The 25,810-nt window shown below is 41.9% G+C and overlaps 1 protein-coding gene across 1 annotated transcript in view; it reads left to right on the top strand.

The window, feature by feature from the left end:
* top3b (DNA topoisomerase III beta) overlaps positions 1–25,810 on the top strand; it is a 95,794-nt gene that overhangs the window by 46,264 nt on the left and 23,720 nt on the right. Inside the window, exons 5-14 of the mRNA XM_031300899.2 lie at positions 2,927–3,123; positions 5,210–5,366; positions 5,454–5,567; positions 14,130–14,220; positions 16,065–16,219; positions 16,407–16,512; positions 17,698–17,844; positions 18,774–18,947; positions 20,586–20,714; positions 23,393–23,542. Of these exons, the coding sequence (XP_031156759.1) occupies positions 2,927–3,123; positions 5,210–5,366; positions 5,454–5,567; positions 14,130–14,220; positions 16,065–16,219; positions 16,407–16,512; positions 17,698–17,844; positions 18,774–18,947; positions 20,586–20,714; positions 23,393–23,542 (1,420 nt within the window). The remainder of the gene's footprint in view (positions 1–2,926; positions 3,124–5,209; positions 5,367–5,453; positions 5,568–14,129; positions 14,221–16,064; positions 16,220–16,406; positions 16,513–17,697; positions 17,845–18,773; positions 18,948–20,585; positions 20,715–23,392; positions 23,543–25,810) is intronic.

Genomic DNA, 25,810 nt, shown 5'->3' with positions numbered 1-25,810 from the left:
CCCAAACCACCTCAACTGGCTCCTTTCGACGCAAAGGAGTAGCAGCTCTACTCCGAGCTCCTCACGGATGACTGAGCTTTTCACCCTATCTCTAAGGGAGACACCAGCCTCCTGAGGAAACCCATTTCGGCCGCTTGTACCCTGGATCTCGTTCTTTCGGTCATGACCCAGCCTTCATGACCATAGGTGAGGGGAGGAACGAAAATTGACCGGTAGATCGAGAGCTTTGCCTTCTGGCTCAGCTCTCTTTTTGTCACAACAGTGCGATAAATTGAATGTAATACCGCACCCGCTGCGCCGATTCTCCGACCAATCTCCCGTTCCATTGTCCCCTCACTCGCGAACAAGACCCCAAGGTACTTGAACTCCTTCACTTGGGGTGAGGACTCATTCCCTACCTGGAGTAGGCACTCCATCGGTTTCCTGCTGAGAACCATGGCCTCAGATTTAGAGGTGCTGTTCCTCATCCCAGCCGCTTCACACTCGGCTGCGAACCGATCCAGTGAGTGCTGAAGGTCACTGGCAGATGATGCCATCAGGATCACATCATCTGCAAAGAGCAGCGATGAGATCCCCAGCCCACCGAACTGCAACCCCTCCCCACCCCGACTACGCCTCGATATCCTGTCCATAAATATTACAAACAGGATTGGTGATAAAGCGCAGCCCTGGTGGAGGCCAACCCTTACCTGAAACGAGTCTGACGTACTGCCGAGAACCCGGACACAGCTCTCGCTTTGGTCATACAGAGATTGGATGGCCCTGAGAAGGGACCCCCTCACCCCATACTCCCGCAGCACCTCCCACAGTATCTCCTGGGGGGCCCGGTCATACGCCTTTTCCAGATCCACAAAACACATGTACCAGGGAGCCCGGTTGGGCATACTCCCAGGCTCCCTCCAGGATCCTTTCAAGAGTAAAGAGCTGGTCCGTTGTTCCACGACCAGGACGGAATCCGCATTGTTCCTCTTCAACCCGAGGTTCGACTATCGGCCGAAACCTCCTTTCCAGCACCTTGGAGTAGACTTTACCAGGGAGGCTGAGAAGTGTGATACCCCTGTAATTGGCACACACCCTCTGGTCCCCCTTTTTGAACAGGGGAACCACCACCCCTGTCTGCCACTCCTTAGGTACTGTCCCAAACTTCCACGCAATGTTGAAGAGGCGTGTCAACGGATCTCATTAATCCCTGGGGCTTTGCCACTGTGGAGTTGTTTGACTACCTCAGCGACTTCCACCAGGGAAATTGACGACAATCCCCCATCATCCTCCAGCTCTGCCTCTGACATAGAGGGCGTATTAGTTGGATTTAGGAGTTCCTCAAAGTGCTCCTTCCACCGCCCTATTACCTCCTCAGTTGAGGTCAACAGCGTCCCATCCTTACTGTACACAGTTTGGATGGTTCCCCGCTTCCCCCTCCTGAGGTGGCGAACGGTTTTCCAGAAGCACCTTGGTGCCGACCGAAAGTCCTTCTCCATGTCTTCTCCGAACCTCTCCCACACCCGCTGCTTTGCCTCTTTCACGGCAGAGGCTGCAGCTCTTTGGGCCCTTCGGTACCCTGCAACTGCCTCTGGTGTCCTCCGGGATAACATATCCCAGAAAGACTCCTTCTTCAGTCGGACGGCTTCCCTGACCACCGGTGTCTGTTGTAGCTGATGAACTGGACTCATTAACACTGGGATTTGGCTAAGGGGGTTGTTAACCATTGCTAAATGGTCTTGTATTGTGGCTGCTCTCGGTGGCTATAGGGGTTTTTGGATGTACTTTGACTGTGCAGAAATACTATCTTGTGGTGGGTGTTCCTGGATGGGCTTTGAGCATGCACATAATTCGGAGGGACAGCAACCTTCTCTCCGAACTCGTGCTGAGCAGGTAATTTATGTACTTCGTATTTGCTGATCTCACTTGACTGCTCATTTATTTTCCCTTATGTAGCTTTTAGCTGCCTCACTGTCGCCACATCCACATAATACAATCCTTCCTTGATCACGCACCGCCCCCACCCCTCCCCCACGCAGTTGCTAGTAGCCAAGAAGGACACGGCGGATTAAAAAAACTTGATGGACTCTTCAGAAGAGGTAATTATCTTCACTTGAGTCTCTGCGCGGGAAAGTCACCGGACGACACAATCTTCTGAACATAGCCATACTGAGAAATACAGAGAGAGTTGTGTGGAGCTGATAGTCTTAATTAGCTTTGTAGCAACTCATTTGGCAATGGCTTGAATGTAACGGACGTTCATTAATATCAAAAAGTTACTCACTAGTTTTTCACAGTGTTTCAGCAACCATTCCAGGTAAGTTTCAGCAGAAAAAAAATATTCAACTGACATGCATTCTTTAGGGTACAGCAGAGAAAAATTAGATATATATGATATAAAAACTTCAGCGGCTTTTTTAGTACAAACAACTACGGTGAGTTTGCATGAACAGAGCTGCACCGTCAAAACTGCCAACTTTCCTAAGGGGGCAGCAAAATAAGTATAGCAGTGGGTATAATAGAATATGAACAGTAGCAATAATAATGGCAATAATTCTTCAACCTTTATTTATACTAAATAATCATTGAGGGGTGACCCTCATTTACAATGTCACAGAGTCAAATTACAGACAAAAGACAAAAACAAAACAACAAAACAGAAAAAAAGCTACACCATCATAAGAAAAATAGAAAGACGTAGAAATATGACTAATAATTCCTTATCCATGTTGACTTAACCACCGGTAGTCAAGGCTGATTTTTTTTCAGAAGAATTATGTGTTTTATGAACATTAAAACATGTAAACATGGTCTTGTAGAAATCCAAAATACAAGTATGAACCTGAAAATGAGCATATGTGGGACCAGATGAGTAAAGGGTCATGGAAAATATACTGTAGTTATTTTCATTTTCTACCACTCGGTCATTATTTTTCTTGCCTCCCAGGTACTGGATGCCATTGAGCCAGTGATGAGCAAGGGGAGTGGCAGGGAGCGGAGTGTTTACCGTGCCAAATTCAGCTCCATCACTGACACTGATATCTGGAATGCCATGAATGGTCTGGGAGAGCCTAACCGCAACGAAGCCCTGTCAGTGGATGCACGTCAGGAGCTGGATTTGCGCATAGGCTGTGCCTTCACCCGGTAAGCTGCTTTCTACAGCAACACATTGGCTCTTGGCACCTTGTGTTAGATTTCCTGCAGCCGAAATTCAGAGCCTATAACCGACGTAATTTTACCAAGTCGGTTATTTCGGTCTTTTAATCCTATTAATATTTCCGCGGCCGCCCACTGTGTTAATGTACTTTCCCCTTAAAACATATTACGGCCGCCGCGTGTGTAGTCACGTGACTCTGCCCCATCCAGTCTGCGACCATAGGTGCTTTCCGATCGGATAGTACTTGTACTTTTTAGAGGAAAAGTACACTTCTAAGCAGTTCTAAGAACTACTCTCCCCCAAAATCTTTTTTCCCGTTTGCATTCCCACTGGCCAAGTGGCCATAGGGACTGGTAGGAGGGGTAAGGGAGTGACGCAAGCACAGCAACGGTCTTTATAGCATCATCACTAGACCTTAGCGCCACATACAACAACAACAAATTATGCTAATACTTGTGCACTTTTCCTATATTAAATGTACGTCCATTCTCGTAGTAATTCACGTAATGTTTTGCTCAACACAGACCAGGCTTTATTATACTCAGAACAGACCCCGCCTCTGCCTGCTGCGCTGTGGACGTGTGTGTGTGTGTGTGTGTGTGTGTGTGTGACGGCCGGCGAGCTGCAGGAAACGCTTGTGGAGTTTAACTCCGAAAAGACAGTTAACCTCAGGTTCCCGTTAATCTTATGATGGACATTTATTATTTATTTCCTACATTTTTAGGAAACTTTTTTTTTTTTTTACATTAAAACTTAAATTACTTTTTTATAAGACATTTTTATTTCATTGTAAAATCTACTGTTGTAGAGTTCAGTTCAGTTGTTTGAAATATTTAATAAATAAGCATTAATTGCTATCTGTGTGTTGTTTCCTTATTTTAGAATCACAAAGATAGGATTATGCACTCTTTCATTAGAAAAAATGTAATGTAATGTAAAAAAAATAACCGTGAACATATTTACAGTATAAGAAAAGAATTTTTTTTTTTAAATAATCGTTCAATAATCGTAATCGAGGTAACTTGTTCGATTAATCGTGATTATGATTTTATCCAAAATCGTCCAGCCCTAGTGTGTGTGTGTCTGTGTGTGTCTGTCACATCACACGCATGGAGCTTCACTACTCTCAGTCAAGTCTGTCTTTGCAGCTGGCTACAGGTGTCGTGCCAAAAAGTGAACAAAACTGATTGCTGTCTACCATACATGCAAATAATGAAATTATTCACAAACACGTTAGATAAACGCCCAGGCTCTTGTGTTTTCCAGCAAGTTGTTTTGTTGCCAGCAGTTGCGCACATTTTACCTGCCCTTTCACCTGCCCTTTCACCGGTTCAGCGCACTCTAGTGGCTTCCCCAGCCGCACATTTCTTCGGCCTTTCTGCGCAATGTAGCATTTCCTCAGCCGCACATTTCCCCTGCTGTTCTGCACACTGTAGAGGCTTTTCCATCATGCTGAGCCAGGCTCCCTGCCTTCCCTGCTCTGGCCACATCGCTAAATACTACCTCAATCTGTGACTGCTACACGAAAAAAGCGGACACGCCAAATCTCTAGATAAGCTGCAGCCTGATTGAACAATTCTGTCATATCCACATGACACAAGCCTTCCGTGATCGCGCACCACCCCCACCCCTCCTCCACACAGACTCTTCAAAAGAGTTAATTATCTTTGAGTATCTCGAGTTTCTGCGCGCGAAAGTTGCCGGACGACACCAATTTCTAAACATAGCCATACTGAGAAATACAGAGAGAGTTTTGTTGAGCTGATTAGCTTTGTATCAATTAATTTGGCAATGGCTTGTATGTAACGGAAGACTAGGAAGGAACATTAATATAAAAAAATACACTAAAGCTTTAAATAACACTCCAAAGATACATTTTGGCAAGGGAAAAACATGGCCATTTTAAAAGGGGTCACTTGGACTCTCAACTCAAGATATCTGAATGAAATGTTACTCGAAACTCACGGACTGTAAAGTCTGTAGAGCTGCACTTATTGTATATGTATGTATAACTTATTACAACTGATCTAAGGTAATAATAATTAGCCTGTCTTTTGTTTATATATTTTTCAGGTTCCAGACCAAGTATTTCCAGGGTAAGTACGGTAATCTAGACTCCTCCTTGATCTCATTTGGACCATGCCAGACCCCAACATTAGGCTTCTGTGTGGAGCGCCATGACAAGATCCAGTCCTTTAAACCAGAGACTTACTGGGTCCTCCAGGCAAAGGTAGATCCCCTGTTTCGCTCCCCCTGACACAGTGTCAATGATCTCCATCTGCGCTATATACTGACAGATATGCTGTGTTTTGGTCAGGTGTTTAAAGGAAAGGACAGCCCACTGACACTGGACTGGAACAGGGTGAGGGTCTTCGACAGGGAGGTGGGTCAGATGTTCGTCAACCTGACCAAGACTTTTTGGGAGGCCCAGGTAAGAGCAAATTGCAGAGCATGCAAGTCCTTTCCCGTCAGCAGAAAGTGTAACCAGCAGTGGCAGTGCAATTCCACTAGGAAGAATTCACGTGAACATAAAACAGCCTGCCTGATATATTTTTGTTAAGAAATTGCAGTAGAGATGTCAAAAATATGTTTGAGGTCTTTTAAATATAGTGTCTCAATCACATAATTTGCCCACCAGAGAGCACTTAAAATTAAAATAACAAACTTAAAGCTGGGGTAGGTACACACACACATGTACGCACACGCGCACGCACACGCAAACGCACACACACACACACACACACACACACACACACACACACACACACACACACAGATTTGCTCTATGGGTGATTAGAAAACGGCAGAGGAGCAGAATCGATTGATTGATGACCGTTGCAGAGAAATGCGCTTTTGGTCGAAACAGCGAGGCAGCTGCTTGCGTGTCCCTGGACATATTGTCCCTGATGTTAAATGTTTATCATGCTTCTTGCGGTCGGGGCAGTGCAGAACCATCTGGTCGTTTATACGGATTGCGCTCAAAGCGGTCAGCATCGGCCATAGTGGCTCCAAAAACTGACTTCTTCTCTTCTGTAGCCAATCATTGCAATGCGGTCTGTGAGACCGCATCGCCTTGTTACAAAATCTTGAGAACAAGCTTTTATGCTTCTTGCAGTCAGCACGGTCTGAGGGGTCACCGCAAACCATCGCAGTCATACTGATTGCGGTCAGAGCAGTAGTCAAAGAAGCTCAAAAAACGGCTACTTCTCTTCTGTAGCTAATCATTGCAATGGTGTCCGCATTACTACAAAATCTCGGGCGCACAGTCGCCCAGGCCGCAGTTGCGTGATATCATCACTAACTCTCATAGAATGATGTATATGACTATATCAGGATGAAATGAATAGCTAGTACTTGTTAATGTATGAACATGGTCCATATACCCGTGCTCATCTAAAAGCAGGTTAATGGTCGCCGTGGTGTTCCTGGTGCGAGGTGCGTGAGCCATAAAATTACATCAACACAAGTTTTCGCGGCACATGGTCGTCCAACAAATTTTTGTAACTCGCCGCACCCTGTGCTTTCCGTTTCAACATGGTCAGCTAGGAAGACTGGTCGTCCAGGTTGGCCTGTACAAACATCTGTATGATTGTTCTGTTGTCTCTACTACTTCTTGCTTATTCACAGATTATTTTGTTTGTATGCCACCTGGTGTTTCATCAAATACTGCAACGAACAATGCTTGTAGCAGGCATCTACGAAGGCCTTTTTTTTTTTTTTTTTAGAAGCAGAGAAATCCACCGTTCACATAAATAAATAACTATGAATCAAAAAAATCAACACACAAATCTCCGTTTTGCTCCGCAACCTTTCAACCCACGTCTTGTTTTTAGCTGTGGAGCTCCACCTTCCCAGCAATTTGTTTGGTGTCTTTGTAGCCCTTCCAAAAGCGTAGTAATCCGACCAAGAAGACCATAACTTTTTGGAGACATTTGCTCTGATGAGTAATTTCAAAGCGATAAATCCATCTGAATGGCTATTTAGTCATCGTTCTGTATGAAATTAATAATAATACTTTGCTCCATTCGCCCAGGAGCCAAGATGGCGCTGACTGACGGGTCTATGAATCAGTCATATGCAGTTTGACAGATAAATATGGCTATTAGTCAGCCAATAGAATTCCCTAGCAGGAGGGACTTGTATTCGGTGTATGTGTATTGAGGAAATAGACACAGACAGGTCAAGAGGATCCCTGGAGTGGGGTTATGCCGATGGACAATATCATCATCCATCGTGATTACTTTGTCAAGATCTGAACATGACTATTCTCACCAGACTTTACACAGGCTTTCCGCCAAATACATTTACCAGTGGCGCACCACCATAACAAAATTGTTGCCGCCGCTCCTTTAGCTATTTATGAAAAGTCGGAATTGCACGACTCTGCAGAGCCATCTGCTCTACTGAACTCAAGCGACCTGTCATCCGCTCTCTCTCCCCTTTAGGGTGAGCAACTGGAACAGTGACAGGACGTCATCACTCGCAAAGTCATGGCAACCAAATAAACAACAGGGCGAGTACTAGAGGTGTTGAAATTAATCAAATAATCGATGCATTGAATCGTGGACATGGACGATGCTGCATCGATAATCGGCCGGGCCATAATCGATTATTTCTGTTTACAATTTAAAGTATGCCTAACAACCTTTCTGTTTACATATTCTGTTATGTTGTGCACATTCAGGAAATGCCATGTGCTCAGTGCTGTAGTTTTATGTATCCAATTGATTTAGTAGTGGAGCACTGCAGAATGTTTTGTTTTTGAAGCTTGAAAAGCTATGAATTAAATATCCTATATGGCTTTAATAGAAAACTGTATTTGACGCATTGTGATGCATCGAGATATCGAATCTGTGTTTTCCAGGTTAGTGGGGGTGCATACCGCTCAAAACCAACATGAAAAACGTAGCTAGTAATGTTTACTCAGCGTTTTGTTTTGTGTGTAAACTGTGTGTAAAATGAGCAGTGACGTTAAATCACCGGTTTCAGGTGAAGGCACCCTACGGTACAGTCTATTTGATGGATGGTTTCAAGGTGATGGTCGGTAGCTAACATTAGCTGATAAGCCCGTTGACAGCGACGTTATTGTTCATATTTTGGCACAATGTTTCTGACCGTAGTAGTGGTCATAGTGACTGAAAGTATGATGTGAGATGCTAAAAAAAAAATACACGCTGTTTTCAGGTAACGTGACTTTTTGACATGCCCTACTATGCCATGAACTACTACAACTACTATTTCTAGTCAATGTTCCATTGTCTTTATTGTGACTATTATTGCCACTGTTCATCACACCCCCAACCAGCACGGTCAGACACCGCCTACCAAGAGCCTGGGTCTGTCCGAGGTTTCTCCCTTAAAGGAACACGCCGACTTATTGGGACTTTAGCTTATTCACCGTAACCCCCAGTGTGTCTGACGCCCCCAGCGCTAGCTAAACCTAGCACAGACCCTGGAGGTAACCGGTTCCAATTAGCCTACTGCTCCGTATAAGTGACAAAATAACGCTAACATGTTCCTGTTTACGTGTTGTGATTTGTATAGTCACATAGGTGTACAAATAACAAGGTCACTATGCTTTTACTATCTAGTAATTGTTGACTCTATTTCTCCAACTCTGAGCGAACTCTAGGCGAACTCTCTGCTCCTCACCACAGGGCTTTTGGTGCTGCTTGCAAATCACTCCGCCCAAATAGCAGAAGTAGCCTTCGCCTTTCTGAGAATATAGTTCCCAATTTGTATACGGTTAGAAGACGGCTGTGTCTCATATGACCTTGTTATTTGTACAACCTGTGACTATACAAATCACAACATGTAAATAGGAAAATGTTGGTGTTATTTTATTTTTATTTATTTTATATTATTTATTTTATTATTTTATTCGGAGCAGTAGGCTAATTGGAACCGGTTACCTCCAGGATCTGTGCTAGGCTTAGCTAGCGCTGGGGGCAAGTTACAACACGCACGGAGATGAGAAGAGTATGTATCAACTTGTCTAACTCTGGGGGTTATGGTGAATACGCTAAAGTCCCAATAAGTTGGCGTGTTCCTTTAAAGGACGTTTTTCTTACCACAGAGGTTTCTTCCTAAAAGGGAGTTTTTCTTTGCCACTAAATGCTTGCTCTTGGGGGAATTACTGGAATTGTTGAGTCTTTGTATATTATAGAGTGTGGTCTAGACCTACTCTATCTGTAAAGTGTCTTGAGATAGCTCTTGTTATGATTTGATACTATAAATAAAATTGAATTGAATTGTTCCTAATAATACTTTAGGTGAGTGTACAACCCCATTCAACCATATCAAATGCCTTTCCAGCATCAAGGGAAATGGCAGCTGTTGGGGATTGTCTATCAGCTTCAGATCACGCAAAAATAATGAGAGGCCTGATAATATCTGACGAGCTACTCCCGCTACCGGGCAGTCATTCTCTTTGGTCTTTACCTTTCTTAGGAACCAAAGTTATCAAAGCCTGCCTAAAAGTTGTGTTCCCTTCTCCGGTGCCTCTCTATATACCTCTAACAGAAGTGGAGCCAGTTCAGTACGACGGAATATTAACCGTTTATTAGCCCAACAGCATGTTTTTACAACAGCATGGCTAGCACCAACAACGGAAGCTAAAGTTACAGACAATCCATCAGGTGTATCTCAACTCAATTAAAACATTATTAACACTGTGTTTCTCTATGCTACCTTAGGGGTGAGGGTAGACTACCCAAGCCTCTGACTGTGTCCATTGGGATTATGCTGCCCCGTTGACTTGGGTCAGTCACTATTAAACTGCTGTACAGTAATAATTCAGTTCAGGTCGCCGCTCTCTGGTGGGGTATCAGCGTTCTGCAGAAACATCTTTTTGTTCTCACATGGAGAGCTTATTTCTGGTGCTGATGCAAAAGAAGATGTCAGTCTCTTTCCCAGCCACATCTGCAACTGGAATGTTTGTCTCTGATGTGGTTGAGTTCTGCACTAGTGTAGGTAGGTGAACTGGTGTGTTGAAAAGTGCATCTAAAGAATCTCCACAAGCAGTTCTGCAGGCATTATGTAGGAGTTGATCCACGTGCCTTCTCCAGACACTATCAGTGCTTTAGAATAGGATATTAGTCTTGTTTGCGCAAGAACAGTTGCAGGGACCCACTTAGGTTTGCCTATGTAGTTCCTGGCCAACACAGGTTCTCCAGAAGTGAAATATCTGTTCTTGGCCTGATGTTTTCTTCACATAATCTGCTTCTCTTCTCTGCTTTTGAACGGTGTCCTTTACTGCTGATGGTTTCAAGAGATTGAAAGTGGTGCGCAGATCTCTCTTAAACATCAGGCTGGCAGGAAATATCTTTGTTGTTGCCTGTGGACTGTTTTGGTAGTTCAGCAGAAATTTGTGCAGTCTCTGATGCAGTGTTCCTTGACCTTGTGATTGTTTCTATGTATGTTTCATTGTCTGGACGAACCTTTCTGCAAGGCCGTTTGTTGCAGGATGGTATGGAGCTGACTTAATGCGTTGCAATCCATTAGCTGGCAGAAATGCATTCATTTCTTATGAGACAAGTTGAGGTCCATTGTCTGTGTAAGAATAAGAAATGACTGTTGTCTTCTCTGTGATGGTTGACCTCGTGATAGCCACTTCAGGTCATTTACTGTGTGTGTGTGTGTGTGTGTGTGTGTGTCAACCTCTACAAGAAACATTCGGTCTTCAAATGGATCTGCAAAATCAATATGCATGCGGATGTCATGGCTAATGTGGAAACTCACAGCGATTAAGAGGAGCTGGTGGCGGATTGTTTCGAACCTTGAGACAAGATGAACAACTTTTTGCTATCTGTTCAATCTGTTTGTCTATGTTTGGCCACCAAAAATAGCTTCTCGCTATCTCCTTCATTCTCACTATTCCACTGTGTCCTGCATGAAGTTGCTGCAATACTGAATGTCATATGAGTGTCCTGACAACAGCAACGCCCACCTCTGCATTCGGGATCCAGCAAGAGATGGTATCCCAGTGTACAGTCCGAGAATGGTCGTGAGAGGTCGGTGGTCTGTAAACAGTGTAAACTTCCTTCCATACAAGTACTGATGACATTTTCTGACTCCAAATACAATGCTCAGAGCCTCTCGTTCAAGTTGAGCATAATTAGACTCTGCATTGTTTAATGTCCTTGATGCAAAAGCGATCGGCTTTTCCTCACCGTCCTGCAGTATGTGAGAGATCACCCCCCGTATGCCGTAAGTAGAGGCATCGCAGGGAAGCTGAATCGGAAGCGATAGTTTGAAGTGGGTTAGAACCTCTGATGTAGTCAATGCATCTTTTGCCATCTTTTATACTATTTCATGTTACTAGTAGGGCTGTCGATCGATTAAAAAATTTAATCTAATTAATTACATACTCTGTGATTAATTAATCGAAATTAATCGCATACATAATTAACGGTGCCTGAACCGATACTTTTTAATAAAGTTAAAAAAAGAAAAGAGAAAAAAAGGGTACTGAACAACAGTCGGTGACACTAAAGAACGGCTTGTTTATTGCTAAGGCCATATGGTCAAAATTAAATGATTTAATAATAATGTATAACAATAACAATAAATTATTTCACTAGTAAATTGCTGTTGGATGACAAAAACAACCACCAGATGGGAAAAGGCCATTTACAATAACTTCAAATGCACCACGAGGCTGTAGTTTACCAGTTTCATTGAACGGTGCGTCTGTGTTTCTCCGACGGCAGCTGCAGGTTGTTACATACCGGTGTTGAATCCTCTACAGTAAAACACAGTCGAACTTTACACCGTTTAGCGTTAGCTGTCAGCATTTTAACCGTTTTTAATCCAGCTACTAGCTAGCGGTAGGCTAACGTTAGCTGCTGTTGAGTATAGTGTTAACTAGCGTCACATGCAGCGGTGTTTGTGTTTCCTGTAACGTCTGTTTCAGAGCATCAGAGAGAAGCGCAGACATATCAGTGGCACCAGATTTTCGTCTGTATGCAAACGTCAATATGGAATGGATTCATCTGCGTTAATTTTTTTAACGCGTTATAAATTAATCGAAATTACCGCGTTATTTTGACAGCCCTAGTTACTAGATATAACAATGATAACCTGGACTACGACGGAATATTAACCGTTTATTAGCCCAACAGCATGTCTTAACAAAAGCATGGCTAACACCGACAACAGAAGCTAAAATTACCCACAATCCATCAGGTGTATCTCCACCAATGTGATTGTTCGGCTGGGTAAAAGTGACAGTGACAAGTGCAGCTGTTTAACCAAAATTGAACACTCTTCAACTTTCTGCTACCAGAAAAAACACTCCAAATGTGCAAAGCTCAGCACAGAATAAACGCTCATCGCCTCGCCTCGCCACGCCACTTGTGTTGGTAGCATTGTATAAATATGTGGCGCTCCAATTTCAAAGCATTAAAAACTGATAGTGGCCTCAGGAAAAAACGCTTTAATGGACACACAACCAGGTACAGTGCACCTTGACAATTTAGTTAATATAGAGCTACTGTGCAGGTGTTTTTTCCCTATCCACCAATCAATTGGTTGAAGAGTAAGTGTAAATGGACTGCATTTATATAGCGTCTTAATGCCTACTCAAAGTGCTCTTACATAGTACAAGCACCACTCACCATGACACACATGCATACACTGGTAACCGAGGCTGCCATACAAGATCACATAAACCTTCATCAAATAAACATTTACATGCTTTTTGTCACCGATGGCGCAGCAACGGGAGCAATTCAGTGTCTTGCCCAAGGACACTTTGACAGCTAGACCGCAGGGGCCAGGGATCGAACCACTGACCTTCCAATTGGTAGATTCCACCTAAGCCACAGCCGCCGAGTAGGTAGAATTTCAGTCGACCAAGATTTTCTTTGGTTGAATACAGCCCTAATTTGTTGATATGTATTTGTGTCAAGTATCAGTATTATTATTGGCCAAAAAAAACTGTATTGGTCAGGCCATAATCCTGATAAAGATTTTGTATTTTTTTTTTAGTAAACTAGAACATGAAAATGGATTTAAAATCAACTTTATTCAAATTTTTGTTTGTTTCCTCAATTTGAAATAACAAAATATTAAGGGAACTTAAAACTGGCAAAACTTGGCAATAGAATTTACAGGTGTTACACAAGTAATTTTCCACTACCTCTGTCACGGTCTTGTTCTAGGCCAGTTGGTCGTTGGACTTTTAAGTTTATTTTCATTTGACCAGGCGACAAAGACAAGACACTTGTGTTTAACTCATGTGTCTCTGTAGTCCTTACCTGCCTGTCTCACCCTTGTCAGCCTGTCTTTGTGTTATCGGTCCTTGTTGTATTGTTCCCACTGTCATGTAATTTAGTTTCCTGTTTTATGTTGTAAATTGTTGTAAATCATTCCCTGTTAACGTTTCCCTTATTTGCTCTTGTTTGTTTTACCAATGTTCTTTCTGTGTTCTCTGTGTGGGTTTCCTCGCTTCTTCCGTGTATGTTTCATGCTTCAGTTTCCTGTTTTATTTTGTAGTCCCTCTGTTTCTCCTGTGTCATGTCTTGTTTTACTTCCTGCCTTGTGTTTTCCCGCCTTTTTGATTGTCTGCCCCACCCTGATGTGTTTCACTTGTTCCTCAGCCCTCATGTCACCTGTCCCTCGTTGCTACCCTCATTACCTGTGTATTTAGTCTATTTGCTTTCTGTGTCTGTTGTGGGTTTGTCGTCAGTCTTTTGTTGTGAGTTCCCTTCCTGTGCTAAAGCTGTATTTCCGTGTTCCTGGATTTCTCTGTGTTTCTGGACTTCTCCTGTGTCGGGATTATTCCTCAGCTTATCATGGTTTGTAAATTCTCCTTCTGTTAATTAAATTATTCATACAAACTGCTGCTCCCTCCTCACCTTTCTGCACTTGGGTCCAAGCCTCACAAATCCTGACAACCTGATGGATTCATCCAAGGCACGGTCATCCAGAATTGGAACTTACCTTAGTTGACAACTGATATAAGATATATCTGATACCTCTCTTAATACAGGTGGAGTCAGTGAGTAAGAAAGAGAAGGCTAAGCAGAGGCCCCAGGCCTTGAACACAGTGGAGATGTTGAGAGTGGCCAGCTCTGCCTTAGGTATGTTCACATCAACATGAGCAGCGTTTCATTAGTTGTCATTTCCCCATAACTATTAGTTCTCCTCTTGGTAATGAAATTAATGAGAGTGAATACTTGGAAATTTGAGAATGTGTGTAAGCATGTAATAGTGGCTCGTATCGCAGCTGCTAACTGCAGCGATCTTGCTTAATACTGGACCATTGTCAAAGATTGTTGTTCCCATCAGTCACTTAGACACAACAACATAGGAAATTAGGGTCCAGGTTGAAAACTACACAAATAAAAAATGAGCCCTCACAATTGAAAAGCTGGAACTAGGGAATGTTAGGCATTTTTGCTTTAGAAATGAGTGTGAGATAATTTTTCTGTCAATTGACTAAACAATTAACTGACCAATTGCTTCAGCTCTAGTTTAAAGTAAATTTATGAATAATTTAAGAGTCAAGTTTTAAAGGTTTAAAGGATAAGGCTGGCATTCTATATTTTTCTTCCTGTCAACAAATTCCGTAAAAAGAGCAAAACCAACAATGCGTTACCCGGATTTTCCACTTTCCATTACCCACTGGGCCATCTGTGCTGTGTAACAGCTGCGCCGTGGTTTTGTTCCGTCCTCTGTCACGCACCATACCAAACCGGAAGCGTCTCAGAAGCACAGCGTCATGCCTGCCCGACTCACAGATTTTAGTAGCTCTACAAGTACTAGAAACACTCTAAGCACTCCTGCAATTAAACTTCATGCCTTCTCTTTTCTGGCGTTGTCCTTTTAAAAATGATCTGTGGTGTCTATTATGTTTTCCCACCTCCAAGATGAATCTCTCGTCGTGATGTTGTAGAGGAAACATACTATATATATATATATATAAGTATTTTGCCTTCCAAGCAATTCGTGTTGTTTTAATATGTTCTGTATTTAATGTAGTTTAGCACCCCCTGCTGTATAGTGGCGGTTTTGCATCACTTCCTGTGAAAACCAGAAGTAGGACAGATATCAGTAAGTTTTAGGATAATAGAAGATTATGTTTTTTTGGAGTTATTTACTGGAGATTCTGCTCTTACCTAAGAACAAATCCCAAATAAGAAAACACTGATGAATGTCAGAATCTTTGTGAAAACTGCGTAAGTGGGTTATAAGAAGAAATTTCGGTTACACTTTACTTGAAGGTATCTACGTAAGAGTGACATGACACTGTCATTAACGTGTCATAAACATAAACAAGTCATAAAAGTTTATGACATAACGCTTCTTTCAGTAAGTGTCATTCGGTTTTTGTCATGACAAGTTGTGGTTAGGGTTCATGTGTCATGACTGTGTCATGACAGTGTCGTGTTCATGACAGTGTCATGTCACTCTTATGTAGATACCTTCAAGTAAAGTGTTACCAACATTTCTTCATATGAACGGTTGAAGAATAAGCCTCTTGTTGATTTGTTTGTTTTAATGTGATTTGTTGACTATAAGAAATATTTGGAATATTCAGCCTTATTATATATTTAAAACAAATGAAAAATATGAAAATATAGGATGTGCAGTTTCAGAGATTATTCAATAGAAGGTATTAGGCAAATTGCACAGTAGAACTCATATATTCCATACTGTGGTTAAAAGAAAATCCACTTTTAAATTATATTTACAGCATTTAGTCTAGGACACAGTTGTCTGGAAATCTAAAAATGACTGTCTTCAAAAAGATTCTACTCAACTTTGATAGGATAAAACAAATGTGGAGTCCGGTATCCTGATAGTCCAACCATCACCCTAATTCAGACTGAGACCCAGTAAGATCAAGTAATAAAATTACAGCTCCAGTTTTGTGAGGGTGTAAGAAAAGAGAAAACATTTTTGATAATTTTTGATGCCTCAGGTATGGGTCCCCAGCATACCATGCAGATTGCAGAGCGTCTGTATACACAGGGCTACATCAGCTACCCACGTACTGAGACTACCCACTACCCAGAGAACTTCGACCTGAAGGGAACACTGGAGCAGCAGACCAACAATCCCTTCTGGGCAGAGGAGGTGAGCACCACTGTGGGGCCAAGGATACAAAAAGGAATAATGCTCTGATACATTCAAGGCCAGCAGTTTATGTATACAGAAACAGATTTATTGTAATTATGTCCATAGGCAGGCAGTTACAATTTGTGGATTGAATGTGGATACATATCAATGTGTGATTCTAAAACATGTTTTAACCCTCCATCAGGTGAAGGCTCTGCTTTCAACTGGATTAAACCGACCCAGGAAAGGAGCTGATGCTGGAGACCATCCACCTATCACTCCCATGCGTGCTGCCTCAGAACGGGAACTGGGTGAGTCATACAACTAATTAGATAATAGATAATACATATCACCTCAGATCAAAAAGTAAGGGCAAGACATCAGCTGTCAAAATAGCCATTTTATTGCATATGATATACTGATGACAGACTTATATACCGTATTTTGTTGTTTTTACTGTTTAGTGTTTGTGTGTTTTTAACTCTTTTATTCAAACATCACAAAGCCACACACCATATTTTTGCCATATTCACATGCTTTTCAACAGTCCCTACTTATGGCATTTTTTTTTCTCCTTGTATTCCAGCTGCCACAATAATTAGTCATTTTTGCACATACATCTTACAAAACCAATACAGAAATGACTGCCATGAAATCATACTAATAAAAAAAAATAAGGGCGGGGTGTAAATGACTCAGCCTTGATCATATTAGATTAAAATATTATAATCTATATTATCATTACCCTTATATTATCAATGCAGTAGCATTTTTTTTCTCCAATTCGTACAGCTCCCATACCCTTTGGTCCAAACATTATACGTTGGGGGTTATACACTTGATGGCTGCTGCTAACGTGATATGTATAAATATGCCTTATCTCTGCCAACGACACTGTCTGGTAGCACACCTACGAGAACCACTGTAGGGTCTTAGGGTATCTCATAGTGAAAGACTACTTTACATCAAAGACATCCTTCCTCACTTAATCTTGGGCATGACCACAGAATATTACCAATGTGCTGTCCACTGTTTGGTGCTTTTTATTGTGTATAGTGTAACCGTACATGACAAAGCATGTTAAAGACTTTTTACACTGATCAGCAGAACATGTTTTAATTGATTAAAGCGTCAATTTACCCAGATTTTTTTCCACTTTACTTGTTTTTATTAGTTTTGAGATTTTTGCCTCAACCCCAATACATATAATTTGTTATTACTTTTAGTCATGTGTACACACTAGAAGAAGTCCTTCAGGAGAGACTGTCTGAAAATCTCCGCTATTATACCCCATATTTAAATGATTAATATGTGTGTCCCCTCTTATGACTGCCGGCTTTTCACTTTGTATTCGAGTGTGGCCGTTTGGAACAACTACAAACAATTTGGCCTTCCGGTGTTGTCAGACAACGACACTCCCTGACCTTTAAATTCTACCATAGACGCCTTCATGTTCAGCCTCTAACCCAAGTTCTTCCTCTTCTGCTATTCCACAGGAAGTGATGGCTGGCGGCTATACGATTACATCACACGGCATTTCATTGCCACTGTCAGTCAGGATTGCAAATACCTACAGACCACCATAGACTTCAACCTTGGCACAGAGGCCTTCTCATGTAGTGGCAAAACCCTAATATCACCAGGTAAAGCCAGCTGGGCACACATTCAGCTTGCCTCTTGAGTACCAAGCTGCTGTTGGCACTTTGCACATTTGTAGCTCCTACTTCAGTAATATCTGCTGCTTTGTGTTCGACACAGACCTGCACTCGCTCACCTGAGCAGCTTTGAGTCTATGGTACTGGTACAGCAGTCTTCATGATAGATTGGCTTGACAGAGTGGTGACTACAGACCATACAGACAGAGAGGCCGGCTGCATACACAGGAGAGGAAATTAATTTTTACCGGACATTATGACTGGAGAGAATTAAATATGTCAGACTTTAACAGATTTACCGGCTAAAAACCGGTAATTACTGATAAAGGAAACACTGCTATGAGGGTTTTTGGACAATATTTGTCATGGTTTTGTTGGTGTCAATGAATTTCCAATAACAAATATACAGTAGATACATTTGCATAAATCAAGCATATTTGTCCATTCCCATGTTAATTATTAAGTATTAAATATGTGACAAATAAAAAATTAAGGTACATTTTGAAAAGACAAATGTGATTTATCATGCGACCAATCGCGATTAACTATGGACAATCAGGCAATTAATCGTGATTAAATATTGTAATCGATTGGCAGCCCTAATTGCTATATCACACATGTATTAGACAAATGTTTGTAGTCCTAGTTAATTTGCTCAGTGTATTTTTTTTCACTTTTAAGAGGTTGCTCGTGACCAACTGCAAAGACTAAAAACAAGGCATTACCTCCAAAGATCAGGGTTTGGGGGATCATTACATCACAGTCCTCTACAGGCATTACAGAATTTATATTAGACAGATAATAAAATGAAAAAAAAATGTTGAGCTGTTTTAAGAAGGGAGACTCTGCACTTGTTTCATGATATGTAATGATGGATTTATGAATAAATGCAATTTAAATGCAAATTCTATTCCCAGGTTACACAGCAGTGATGCCGTGGCAGGGAATTCCTCTTGAAGAGGCAATGCCAGCTTGTGAGCGTGGAGACACTTTCACAGTAGACGAGATCAAGCTTTTGGAAAAGCAGACCAGCCCCCCAGACTACCTGACCGAGGCTGAACTCATCACCCTCATGGAGAAACATGGCATTGGTATACCAATACTTTCTGTTTAATTGTAAGAGAGGAAGCAGCCTTTGCAAAGTGCTGGCCTCAAGGTGTTGCTACAATTATTATCTTGGGTTTAAACATGAGCACAGCAGATTGTTTTTGATTGTTTTTATTCCATCTGTTTTGTACATTCTTCCAGAGAAATGCATGTATTCAGAACCTTGCATAAAAAATTTCAACAAACTGTCTTATCACTTAAGACATGGTCAGGATATCTTAATATATTTTGCTTAGGTCTTATATGGACTCAGGATACAAAACAAAATAACTGTGGTGACAAACTGATGCCCTTCACTGAGGCATCCCTCTCTTGGTCACCTATACTAATTAAAAAAAACTAGTCAGACATTCTCTGCTGAATAGATTTTTTTTCTGGCCTTTGTATGTGCAAATAGTAGTCCTGTCAGTTAAACGCATTATTAACGGCGTTAACGCAAACCCATTTTAATGGCGTTCATTTTTTTATCGCAAGATTAGCGTTCTTTTTGGCCTAGCAAACTTTGTAGTTTTGCTGTTGCAACAACTAGTAACGTTAGAAAAACTACAACATTACTACTACATTCAACAACAGACACACTTGTTTGGGCTTGCAAGCCAGCCAAAGAGTAGCTAGTACATACCTGCAAACTACTCGCTTTTCGGTGAAAATCGCCGTTTTGAATGGGAAAATGTCATCCACGTGAATTGTGTAGATCCGAAGAGTTTTTATTTGGGGGGGTGGGGTCCGAGACCTGGTGCTAATACGGCACCGGTGCCTTAATGACCGTTATCTACCGGACCGAATAGCAACGCGGATTTCGGTGCCTTAATTAGGTGCCACTTAAATGCCTGCGAATCTCTCTGATGCTCCGAAAACGGACGTTAGAGGGAACTGAAACATCGCCGCACGGGACGCTAGTCAACGCTACACTTAGCAGCAGCTAACGTTAACCTACTGTTAGCTAGCAGCTGGAGTAAACACGGTTAAAATGCTGACAGCTAAACAGTGTAAAGTGTGACTGTACTTCACTGTAGAGGATTTTAACACCAGACTGTAGCTGCCGTTGTCTGAAAAACACAGACTCAGCCTCGCCTCGCCAGCCTCGTGGTGCATTCACAGTTATTGTAAAATACCCTTTTCCCATCCAGTGGTTGTTTTCGCCGTTTTGTGCTCCTTTTTTTTTTTTTTAGATCAACTTTTTATTGTTTTAAATTTTTGAACATACAGAACAGACAAATACAACTGAACAAGCTCGTTTTTTAAATATATATATAATATAAATAAATAAATATTTCGGTTCAGGTACCGTTTTAAAAGTATCGTTGTATCATGTTGATAAGAGCATTAAAATGAGAAAAAATAATGGGACAAAAAGAAATCAAGGGACATTTAGAATAGAGAAAAATGTGTGATTAATTGCGAGTTAACTATGACAATGCGATTAATCGCGATTAAATATTTTAATTGTTTGACAGCATTAGCAAATAGTATTAGTTATTAAGTCAATACTCACGACTTGATGCTGGTCGTTATTAAGCATTATGTTTTGAATAGGAACTGCATGACAACATTCATCTGCCAATGGATAATACTAATAATTAACAGTTTTACAAATTTGGCTTCTGTCCTCCACCCTCTAGGTACTGATGCCAGCATCCCTGTCCACATAAACAACATCTGCCAGAGGAACTATGTGACTGTAGAGAATGGACGCAAGTTGAAGCCAACCAACCTAGGCATTGTCCTGGTACATGGCTACTACAAGACAGGTCATTTACCTTATATTATTCTACATTCTATGACATGTATATGGGATTTGTGGCTGTGTGGTTGCACTTTTCTAGAACATTACTGAATCATATCTGGACACTGTGTCAACATATGCAGATAGTCCCATATAATCAATCCTTTGGGACATGGGACCAGACAGAATGGTTAATTAAATTTCATGAGCCACATTATTAGTCAGAATTGAAATTTGTGAGTGGCTTTTGTAGAATGCTATTAGTGTTTCCCCTGAGGCCAAAACAACATAACCGATCTGGTACAATATGTTCTGAGGCCTGCACTACAAAGCAAGATCAACATGCCCTGGATTTATTTCAGTTACCCGGCTTCACTTAACCTTACAACCGCGGTCCCGCATAAGCTGTGTCACGACGGTGGTTATCAACTAGTTCAATCAACCCAGGGTTTCCCAATCGCAAACATCTACAGAGTCGCATATTTTACATAAGAAGAGCAAACTATAATTCTACATAAATATGAATAACACAAACACGGTTTTACGAGCAATACACAATACAGTGTTCAGTGCTTCCTAAAACAGGAAGGAAAGCTGGCAAAAAATAGCCAACGCTATGGTCCAGGATTGCTGTTGTTAAAATGAACATAGTTCCTCGTGTGAATTTCTTATGTACAATGATCCCCTTACCCCCACCAATAAATTTCTGGAAGAAACTTGATACCATAATTCGGCAGTATATTTGGAATAATAAACAACCTAGACTAAAATACTCTACCCTGCAACATACCACAAACACGGGAGGCCTGGCCCTCCCCAACCTTAAAGTGTATTACACAGCCTTTCAGCTACGGGAGTAAGTGTGGATGGACCCCTCATCTACAGTTCCATGGAGAGAAATGGAGCAAAACCTCACTGGAAGTCTAAGACTGCAAGACCTTGCCTTTGCAGGTGTGTGTCCAAAAAAATGTATGTAAGCCTATGGCCTATTATCACCAACACACTGACCAACAACAACAGGTAGAAGAGCAACTACGCTATACCAATAAGTGGCATTTGAACACCCCAATATGGCACAACGCACACTTAATGTCTGGGAACAAACCCTTTGCTTGTAACCAGTGGAGTGACAGAGGTATTTATACTTTAGACCAACTATTCAATGAGAAAGGTATGTTGAGTTTTGAGGACCTGAGAGCTAGTTTTAAGGACATTTTTCTACCTTTATCTTTGCTTAAGATCAGCCCTAAAATGCTATGGAGTGCCATGGGGAAACAGTCTTGAGGTGCACCCAGTCATTAAATGGTTTGTTGATTTTCCTGTGAGAGGATTAGTGTCCAGGATTTATGCAACTGATGAAAGTATTTATAGGAGAACTCCCAATAGTAAAGAAATGGGGGTGAGGGCTGAGCCCTGAGAGGAACCTAATTAATTGGGAGACAGTTTGGGACAACATTTTCCACTGTTCCAAGAACCCAAATCACCAGTATATCCATTTTCAACATATGCCATAGGACATATTGGACTCCCCAGAAGAGATATGTCTCTAAAGTCATTCCCACTCCCTATTGCACGTTATGTCAACCTGAAAAAACTGGAACTTTCCTGTATATGGTCTGGAAGTGTGAACAGGTGCATGAACAACATCTTTTTATATCTGATGTGATAGGATGTGGAATTCCTACTGACCCGATTGTTTTGTTACTTAATGACGAATCTAAATTACACATGCTGGGGAGACAGAGGGAAATTTGGCTATCCGGCTCAACTGCAACTAAGAAAATGATAGCTCAACGCTGGCTCCCCCCCCATTCACTTTGTATAAAACAGTGGTTGGCGTATTTTCTGGACATAGTTATGCTTGAGCTTTATACAGCAAGGATTAACAAAGCCAAATCATCGACTATCAATCTATGGAAAAACACAGCAGCACAAATATCAGACCTAATGACCTCAGTGCCTCAAGAACTAGAGGAGAGAGATTAGGCAAGGTGTGATTTCTGTTTGTTTTGTTTTCCTCGAGACCGCAGACCGTAGGGGGTGGGAGAGGGTTTGTGTTCCTGTTTAATTTGTGTTTCTTTGTTCGGTATGTTTAAAGTTAAAAAAGCAATACAAAATTGATCTTAAAAAAAAAACGACACTGTAAATGCATAAATCAACGCTTATCAATATCACTTCCCCATCAGTCAGGCACAAGATCTGACCATAATTACACTTGTGCTTTCCATAAAGTGTTGTTGCTTTAGCCTATTATGTCAGTTGCGACAAGTGATCCACCGTTGTGATACACAAAACCCTGGGTTGAACCTGAAGTTACCTTGTTAATGCCAAATCTTGCTTCGTAGTCAGGCCTCTGGTCCAGCTCAGCTAAAAACACAAACAAAGAATCCATCATCACGTTAGCGTGACATTCACTACCAAGCCTGTTTGTAACTGTTGCTACAGCAATGTTTCAATTAACTTTAGCAGTTAAGGTAATACACTTAACTGTCCTGCGGTTACAGACTTGAACTAATCACAGACCGTTGCCTCATTCATTGACTTAAGGCAAAATGAAAATAGGGGAAACACAATAGATTTGTCGTTATTTTTGACAGGAAAAAAAAAAAAAAAAATGTATGGCCTGGCGCAGGTTCCACAGTACTATTTTAGGGGAAACACCGTATTAAAATACCAATGATTGGCTTTGTGTGCACTTTGCAGATGCAGAGCTGGTGCTACCCACCATACGTAGCGCTGTGGAGAAGCAGCTAACCCTTATCTCTCTGGGTAAGGCGAACTACCAGCAAGTCCTGCAGCATACGCTGGATATCTTCAAGAGGAAGTTTCACTACTTTGTGGATTCCATCCCCAGTGAGTTTACTGCAGCCACAGGAGCACAGTGTCACAATTTCCTTCAAGGGATTTTCTGCAAAAAGGGCAACATTGTGTAAATCCTAGTGACAATGGGCTTTTAAAATTTATAACAAGGATTCAATTACATCATCATTAATCTAGTCTCACTTTGCCAGACCACCCACACGATTGGAGGAGGGTCTGGCTACTCCACATAGCATTCCGGGATGGGAGAAAAACATGCTGTGGTTTATTGCCATTTCTTTAAACCAATCACAATCATCATGGGCGGCGTTAAGCTCCGCACGGAGCTGCTGTAAAATAGTAGTGCAAGATTGGACAGATAATCTAGCTAACTGTCTCAATTTACCATGCAGAGATCTGAGGAGCAGTCAACCATAGCCTTTATATAGCCACTGGAGTTTAAAATTCCAACACAACTGATTGATGAACATTTACCTTATGTAATGTAAAGACTCAATTGACTCAAATTATAGATAATACATGAATCTAATCTACTTCACCTGTAGCTGTAAATAACATCATAACAGACAATAAGTACTCTACTGATTTACAATTTAACACAACTGAATGGGACATTTGCATTTCACTAATGTGATGTTTCCCCCAAACTTTACCCACTCTAAACACTAATGTAACCCATATTTTGGTAAATTCACCTTTATTCTAGGTTCATAAAGAGCTAAGGAACATACACTGTAATAACCAAATGAACCAAATGAAAGTGCACAGACAACAAGGTAAATTGAAAAATGAAACACTTTGTAGCTTAAATTTGAAGGTAATAACTCAAACATTTGAATAACACAATGAAAATAAAAAATAGCCTTTCAAAATAAACGTCTTTAGTTTTGTCTATAGTCTGTAAAATGTTTGCGTTCACTTTCAATGTCTGTTTCATCAATCCACTGTCTGTAGTTTGTTAAATGTCTGTTACTGTTCCTGGGGCAGTTTCTTTTGATAAGTGCACCCTGTAGATGTGTGACGCAGTCCTGGTGACTGTCACCACCCTACCACCAGGTGGAATATTCGATGAGTCACTTCTTCATTCCAGATGGAATCACGCTGGTAGGATCGATAGGCATGGATCTTCCAAACTGGTTCTGGGGGACACGTGATGGCGGTTAGCTGAACAGACGCTTTTGCCAGAGCTCCGTGCTCCTCAGTGCTACTTTTCCTATTATCCTGCTAATGACCAGGCGCTATAAGACATGTTTTATGTTTTGAACATAACAGGCTATGTCCTTGGAAAACGTTTGGCCACAGTCTTTTGGTGAAATGGGAAAAAACAGAGGAAATAAAGACAAAAAAGATGTCCCGTCTGACCCCGGCAACGACACACAAGATGGCGACCAGACCGAGCTTGATACCATTGATGGGCTTGACCCTGCCCTTGCTAAAGCTCTGGGCGTAATGACTTCCAACATTACTAAAGTTATTGATAAAAAACGTAGCCCTCTGGCCGAGACTATCCACAAGCTTGCTACAGAGCTCATGGCTGCTAGCAAGCGGCTAGATGAAGCAGAGGCCAGGCTACTGACAGTTGAAAATTCCACCGCAGCACAAGAGCCGAGGACTGTGGAGCTGGAAAAGCAGGTCAACACCCTCACGGAGGATCTGGACATGGCCGAGAACTATAGTAGGCGCCTAAACGTTCGGGTTGTCGGCTTGGCGGAGGGTACGGAGATTGGGCAGCCGGTGGAGTTTTTCGAGTAATGGCTACCCCGCGTCCTAAAGATGACCACAAAGGCCGGACGCATAAAGCTGGAGAGAGCCCACCGCACCCTCGCACAGAAACCGGACCCGAACAGGAGCCCCAGATCGTTGCTACTATGATTCCACTCATTCAGAGACAAACAGAGGGTCATGGAAGCGGCGCGCTGGGCGAGCCAGAACGGTGGCTTAATCCACAACGAATCCAGGGTCTCTTTTTAGCCCTCGTGCTGTCTCTCGATGCCGAGAAGGCATTCAACCGGGTTGAGTGGTCATATTTGTTCTACGCTCTGGAAGAATTTGGCCTAGGCGACAATTTTGTGAATTGGATTAGGGTTCTGTATAATACTCCGACGCGCGCGGTTCTGACTAATGGGCTTAGATCCGACAATTCTCCACCGCGGGAATAGGCAGGGCAACCCCCTCAGCCCCCTGCTTTTTGATATCGCTATTGAGCCGCTGGGCCTAAGCAATAAGGCAAAACACTCTAATTTCTGGTATCTTCGTTGGTGAAAAGGAACACAAAATTACCCTATACGTGGATGACATTTT

Source organism: Sander lucioperca, chromosome 2 (genome assembly GCF_008315115.2).
Source record: "Sander lucioperca isolate FBNREF2018 chromosome 2, SLUC_FBN_1.2, whole genome shotgun sequence".
Classification (NCBI taxonomy): Eukaryota; Metazoa; Chordata; class Actinopteri; order Perciformes; family Percidae; genus Sander; species Sander lucioperca.
The sequence above is the reverse complement of the archived record's forward strand: the minus strand, read 5'-3'. Positions and strand labels throughout refer to the sequence as shown.